This window comes from Gigantopelta aegis, unplaced genomic scaffold, assembly GCF_016097555.1.
Source record: "Gigantopelta aegis isolate Gae_Host unplaced genomic scaffold, Gae_host_genome ctg5671_pilon_pilon, whole genome shotgun sequence".
NCBI lineage: Eukaryota > Metazoa > Mollusca > Gastropoda > Neomphalida > Peltospiridae > Gigantopelta > Gigantopelta aegis.
The window spans coordinates 1-7009 of record NW_024534556.1 but is presented as its reverse complement, the minus strand read 5'-3'; the positions used below and the strand labels follow the sequence as shown (position 1 = coordinate 7009).

General features: G+C 33.6%; 1 protein-coding gene across 1 annotated transcript; it reads left to right on the top strand.

Annotated features, from left to right (window-relative positions):
• The first annotated feature begins 461 nt into the window (after window positions 1-461).
• On the top strand, window positions 462-6988 carry LOC121366430 (uncharacterized transporter B0285.6-like). The gene is given in 11 exon segments (XM_041490886.1): window positions 462-573; window positions 984-997; window positions 1468-1655; window positions 1657-1734; window positions 1984-2002; window positions 2004-2317; window positions 2458-2559; window positions 2826-2947; window positions 6358-6486; window positions 6907-6941; window positions 6944-6988. Coding segments are annotated over 11 exon segments (1158 nt in total).
• The last annotated feature ends 21 nt before the right edge of the window (window positions 6989-7009 follow it).

Below are 7009 nucleotides of genomic sequence, written 5' to 3'. Positions count from 1 at the left end.
AGAACATAAAAGTGTTTGTATAAATTGAAACTTCATTCTTACATCATTGTAATTGTACCTCTGATATCTGTAAAAAATATTTGGCCCTACTATACACTTTTGCCTCGATCTGTTCCAACAACAATTACATTATTACAAAGTCTTACATATTTAAGACATTGTACACTCCTAAATATGTACTACACTATACAAGTTCCCACCCACTCAAATATGAGACCACACTTACTTTAGACATCATCTGAATTGTGTTGAGTATGGTTTGAATGGGAACCGAACTGGTACGCCAGATATAGGATATGTCTCATGTTTATGTTCACATATTCAACATCTGATATGGTACTAGGTTTTATTTTTACAGATATTTGACTGGTTTGGTCCATCTTCAAAAGATAGAAGGCGCGGCAATTGTCTTATAGGCGTGGCTCAAGCTTGTTCACTACAAGTTGGTTTTGTAGTAAGTGATGTCGACAATAAAAGAGGAGGAGAGCTTTGACATAGCACATACAAGTGAATCAGACTCAGTTTTATTACTAGAAGAGGAAGAGCAACAAGAAAAGGAGAAAGAAGAACAAAGTTAGTCCAGCAATGATCATTTTAAATAGTGAATAATACAATCTTCTTCTGTGCTTGAAAAATGAAACAAAATACTATATAATTGTGTCTATAGCAAGATATTTCAATCAAATTAGCTCTGTCTAGTACTTATCTAGTAGTTGGTAAATTGGTCTCGCATGTGAAAAAGTGGGTGGGGCTGCAATTATTAACCTATTGTCCTAATAGAAGATGCTATAAATCAAAATTACCTAGTCACAATATGTGTGATTTGATGTGACCAGCTATTTTTCTTTGTGTCTCCAGATGTTCTTGCTAGACTGACAACAATGTTAACAAACAATGTCATTTATTGTGGCCATCATCAAGGATGGTGGAAAAAACAGCTGTAATTATCATAACTCCTCTTATTCTTTGTCCTTTGCCACTAGTATTGCAAGATTCTGTAAGCAAATTAGGGAGTTATATGGGTATTGATAGATGGATGGGATGAACAACAGACTGACAGACTAATAAAGGAGTGGCCCTTGTAACTAAGTCTTATTACCTCATACTGAAAGAACTATTAGCTAATATTGTTATTGTTATATTTGTTGTCTATAATAACTAAAACTAGCAAAAATTCTATCAATGTTTATGTATAGTACAAAGTCTGCTATTATGATTTACAGACATAGTATTGAAGCTTGTGTGTGTTGTATACATATTCTGTAAAATGTGATAAATGATAAATTACAGCTGGTAATGTAGCTTTATTATAATGAGAAATTTTGACACAAAGCTTTAGAGTATAGATTACATTACAATTATAATATTTTATTTTTATGCCTTGCCAAAGTTACTGCAAAAATCCAATAGTTAAGTTAATTTTTTAATAATAAATGTTATTTTATTCTATTTATATTCTTTCTTTAGGCAGCTACTTGCAGCCTATGCTATTGCATTATAGCAATCTACTGGATTACTGAAGCAATACCTCTAGCAGCTACAGCACTCCTTCCTCTGGTCCTATTTCCTGCCTTTGGTGTCCTTGATGCTGAGAGTACTGCTAAGAATTATCTTCAAGATACTACTATGTTATTTGTGGGCGGCCTGATGATTGCCGGCGATTGAGAAGAAGTGGAATTTACATAAGAGGATAGCTCTATTGGTTTTGGTAGGTGTGGGGTCAAACCCAAAACGGTAACTGGTAGAAGTAATAGAATGAATGATCTTAACACTGATATCTCTATTTGAAATGATCAATTAATGACTAGTAAATGAATGAATGATAGATAGATGGTTTATAGATAAATCTTGTGAGTTTGTGTCTATATTTTGAATAGATCAAATTTCTATGCAACTTCATAATTGTATCACTGTTGAGTCTCCAAGTACCATTACTAGACACTTGTTCCTGCTTTAATATTTATAGTACTGTTCATTATCTAGGTTATTATTAGGGTTTATGAGTTGTGACTGCCTTCTTATCAATGTGGATCAGTAACACAGCAACTGCTGCTATGATGCTTCCCATAGCTCATGCTGTACTACAAGAAACAAAGAATCAAACTGAGGAAGAAGTGACAAATAATGACAACAAATCTGAGGAAGTCAAACTAGTGTCTGCTCGATATTCAAGATCATATGATAGTGCTGGAGGAGAGAGTGAAGGAGTGTTGATAGAAGAATCACCAACAAATGAAAGCACTTTTTTACATGATAATTTTGAGAAGAGAAATATGAAGAGAAGAAAGAAAAAGATGATACTGAAAATCTTTTTAAAGTAAGTTGTTTTTGTCTGCCAGTCTGAGACTGTCTGTCTGTCTTTCTCTCTATATATAAATCTTTTCTCTTTTTGAAGAGATAATGATAATAAAACTACTATCTCAGAAACTCTCAAATCGCAGATGAATTCTTCACCAGATCCTCCCGGTTCTCACAGCTTACTAAAGGTCTCATGTTAGGTATAGCATACTCTGCTAATATTGGAGGCACAGCAACCCTCACTGGTACTGGACCTAACTTAATATAAGTGTGAGGTTATAATGCAAGTGAGCTTATATACGTATTTAAGTTGTAATAACTTAGTAATAATTTATAAACTAGCAATAACTCGTTATTAAGTAATAGCTAGCTATTAATAGCTAGAAATAACTAGTAATGACTTAATAACTTTATATAAATGATAACTCGTGATAAATATTGATAGCCAATAATAACTACTTCATAACTAGTAATAACTACTAATACTGTATAAGATAAACTTTCATTGTTTTATGTATTTTATAAAGGTTGTTTCCTGAAAGTCCTGGCATTAATTTTGGGATATGGTTTGTATTTGCTACTCCACTAATGATCTTGTGTTTATTATGTTCATGGCTATATATCTATCACTTGTCTTTTGTAATGATTGGTAAGAGAACACATACATACATATAAATACCTCTGATACCTACGAAAAGTGTACTACATTAGGCAGATGGTAGCTCTGCCTATATCAGGATAGTATAAGTTCATTTTCATAGCCTACAATAATTAGAAGCCTGTTAAGGGGTGTTTTTAATTGAAAGTTATGAATTTATTTGATTTGTAAGTATAATTTTGAGTTTTTTCAATCATTAATTTGGTGATTGCAAGTTTTTAAAACCCCAAATTTTATGTGAGAGACTAGTTGGTATTTTGACTATAAGTTTATCAAAAAGTCTACTTCAATAACTAGAGTATTTTTAATAATACCAAAAATTAATAATATCTGATTTTGTCCTTTACTTGCGACGAACCATCATCTTGGTATACTTGAGAGAGGTCTTTGGTTTTCCAACTAAACCATTGAATTCCTTTGTATTGAGGATCAGATGGTCCACTTAGATAAAGACCATTAAGATGAGAGCCTTTGTATAACATTATGAAACCACCAGGCACCTTCGTGGAAAACAGCACAATTTCCTGACCCACGAATATCATTATCTCTATCTTTGGTTGTAAACTTCCTTCCATTATGTGCAGTCATACCATCTGTAGCATTACCAGAATAGCCAGAAACTGTTAGAGTATAGCTCATTGTACTACTTCCAACACCAAAAATGAATACTTTTGCAATTAGCTCTACCCCACCAAAACTTTTTAAAATCAACTCGAAGTGTATTGTGAGGAGTTGTATCTATGTTTGACTATGTTTTGCTACACCAAGCTGTGTAATACGATGAATTTTGCTCAGAACCAGCCAAAACTCTCCCTGAAGATGTCCAAAACCTTCTTCATAGTCACTCCAGTTACGATAAAAATTAACAGAACCATCCATTCTCCATTGAAAAACAGTCCATCCACCACCATCAGTCTCCATATCACAATAAACCTAAGAAATATATGAAATAAATGCTCATAGAATCAATAGTACCTGAAAAGGAGTTGTTCCATCAGGATTAATAGGATATACACCACTGTTAATAACACCAGCTTCAAACCATTCTTTACAATCACGAGCTACTGGACATACTATTATGAAAACAAAATAATAACGTTGATTATTATAAATGTTGGTGACTTACCTGGTTTTGCCCTTACAGCATCATTATTATAAAAAATATTAATACAACTAGCTCCAGTGAGAGTAGCACAGTAGAACAGAGCTACTACTAGAAACAAGAAAGTTGGTTGTCATAAGTCATGTCAAACAACTTTACTGTTGAAATGATTTAGAATTTGGAGGAGTTTAGCTTTTTTTTGACTGGCAAGTTCTCTTTCTTTTATAGTCCCTGACAAATCTGTGAAACTTTCTAGTTCAAGGCCCAGCCCTTTGTTGATAACAATTCCCTTGTCTGTACCTTTACAAATTTGGAGTAATTTGTCTTGAATGTTATCCTATCTCTTAGCTAGATGTGAAAGGCCAGCTTTCAAACAAAGGTTATGGAGGTTTATCTTGAAGGTTATCCTATCTCTGTAGACTAGATGTGAAAGGCCAGCTTTCAATGTTTGGGTAGGTCTTTCTCTCAACTCGGACAGAGTATAGATGAGTATTAGCACTGAACTAATTGATTAGAATACCTTGCTATAGACAACAATTATATCATTCTTTGTTTTATTTTTCAAGTACACAATAGGATTGTATTATTCACTATTTAAAATGATCATTGCTGCTGGACTAACTTTGTTCTTCTTTCTCCTTTTCTCTCTCTTGTTCTTGTTGCTCTTTCCTCTTCTAGTAATTAAAACTGAGTCTGCTTTTGAAATTGATTTAGAATTGGAGGAGTTTTAGCTGTTTTTTTCTGACTGGCAAGTTCGTTCTTTCTTTTATAGTCCCCTTTCCACAAATCTGTGAAACTTTCCATAGTTTCAAGGCCAGCCTATTGTTGATAACAATCTGAGTGTCTGTACCTTTACAAATTTGGAGTAATTTGGCCTTGAATGTTATCCTATCTCTTAGCTAGATGTGAAGGGCCAGCTTTCAAACAAAGGTTATGGAGTAGTTTATCTTGAAGGTTATCCTATCTTTAGACTAGATGTGAAAGGCCAGCTTTCAAAAAAAATGTAGTTTATCTTGAAGGTTATCCTATCTCTTAGACTAGATTGTGAAAGGCCAGCTTTCAAACAAGAGTTATGGAGTAGTTTGTCTTGAAGGTTATCCTATCTCTTAGACTAGATGTGAAAGCCAGCTTTCAAAACAAGAGGTTATGGAGTAGTGTGTCTTGAAGGTACCATCATGTTTATCTATTAACAAAACAGATATGATAGTTATTTGTAACTACTCATGAAATAACTGAGCCTAGTACATAAATAATGATTCCAAATATATAACACAGCAAAAAGGTAGGGATGATAAATGTCATTAAAAACTTCTACACAAATCATTGGTTAATAATGCAAGTGTAATGAAAACTGAACATCAGCTGTAATGAGCTACAGACAGTATGTAGGGATTTTTACATAGATTGTATGGACTATAGTCACTATAACAAGTATGTAAATCTATACTGTCTATGATTTATATGACATTTATCATCACTACTTAGTTTGCCAACTGTTGTTTTTTCATATATATCATATTATGTTAATATATAAGATGAATAAGTTGAACAAATTATCTTCAAGTTATCACTTTAAAAAATATTCTCTAATAAGCTATTAATGTATTCTATATATTTATAATTTGGATTCAACTTTAATTTTGTAATGCTGTTCTTACTTGTAGTCTTCAAGGTTGTAAGAGGGTAGTATGTAGAAGAACTGGATTAGCTTTCTATTCAAATAAGGCAGCTCGTCCCAGGTTCTTAAAAGACAATATCAAAATCTGGGGCCATGGAAGTAAGCAAGTTCCATATAAAAAGAAGTTAGTTTAATATTTTTTTCTTTATTGTCTCAGATTTGCAGAAATTGTTTTGTTGATTTGTTTGTGTGTGTTGTGGTATTATTGTGGTTGTTTAGAGAGCCGGGTTCATAACAGGATGGGGAGCTATCTTTAAAAACTGTAGAGGACTCACAAAAGAGGTAACAACATTTAGTACCATAATAGTATCATCTTGTTACATTTTGTTTGATCTGATTGCAGAACATTTTTTAAACCCTAACTTGTAATACTGCTAGCTACACTGATACTTTTACTAGCTTTATTTATAATATATGCATGTACCTTGCAATAGTTTTTCAATCCCATTTTCTTTTCTTGTTTCTAGTTACTTTTCTGATTCCAGTACTGTGATGTTCATTGTATTCCTACTGTTTGTGCTACCAGCAAACCTTGCTGGCTATTTCACAGAAGAAAAGTCTTTGTTGTAAGTACATGATTATCACATGATAATTTGTAAAACTGTATCACCTGTATTTCAGTCCTTAGCCTGTCCAATGATGGTACAGAGACACTATTAGATTGGGATAGTGTTCAACATAAGTTACCTTGGAATGTTGTCTTGTTGTTAGGATCTGGAGTTGCATTAGCTGATGCTGCAGAGGTATTTAGTTTTTAGTCTATTACTATTAAACCCCTCTCTCTCTCTCTCTCTCTCTCTCCCTCTCTCTCTCTTCTCTCTCTCTCTCTCTCCTCTCTCTAGGCATCTGGTCTCTGCTTGTGGGGGATTGGCTCTAGATTATTAGGAATCCAGTATTTACCGATGTGATCAAAGCATTGTCTGTGTCTGTATTGGTTGCCATGGTGACAGAGGTATTTCTAATGTTGCAACGACAACTCTTTTTTTACCTGTATTAGCTCAGCTGGTCAGTACATAAATAGATGATGAGGCAGATGCATGGAAAGCATGGATTGATGGATGAATGGAGTACTGACAAATAAATGAACAGGAAGTCAAATAGACAGTCTGATAGATTAATGGATTATAGACAGAAGACAATTCATTATTCTTTTTTATTACTTCCTTTTAGGTGTGGCATTGTCTATTAATCCTTTTTATCTTAATGATTACCAGCAACCATCTCAGCATCTTATGCCTTCATGTTACAGTAGCCACACCTCCCAAATGCCATT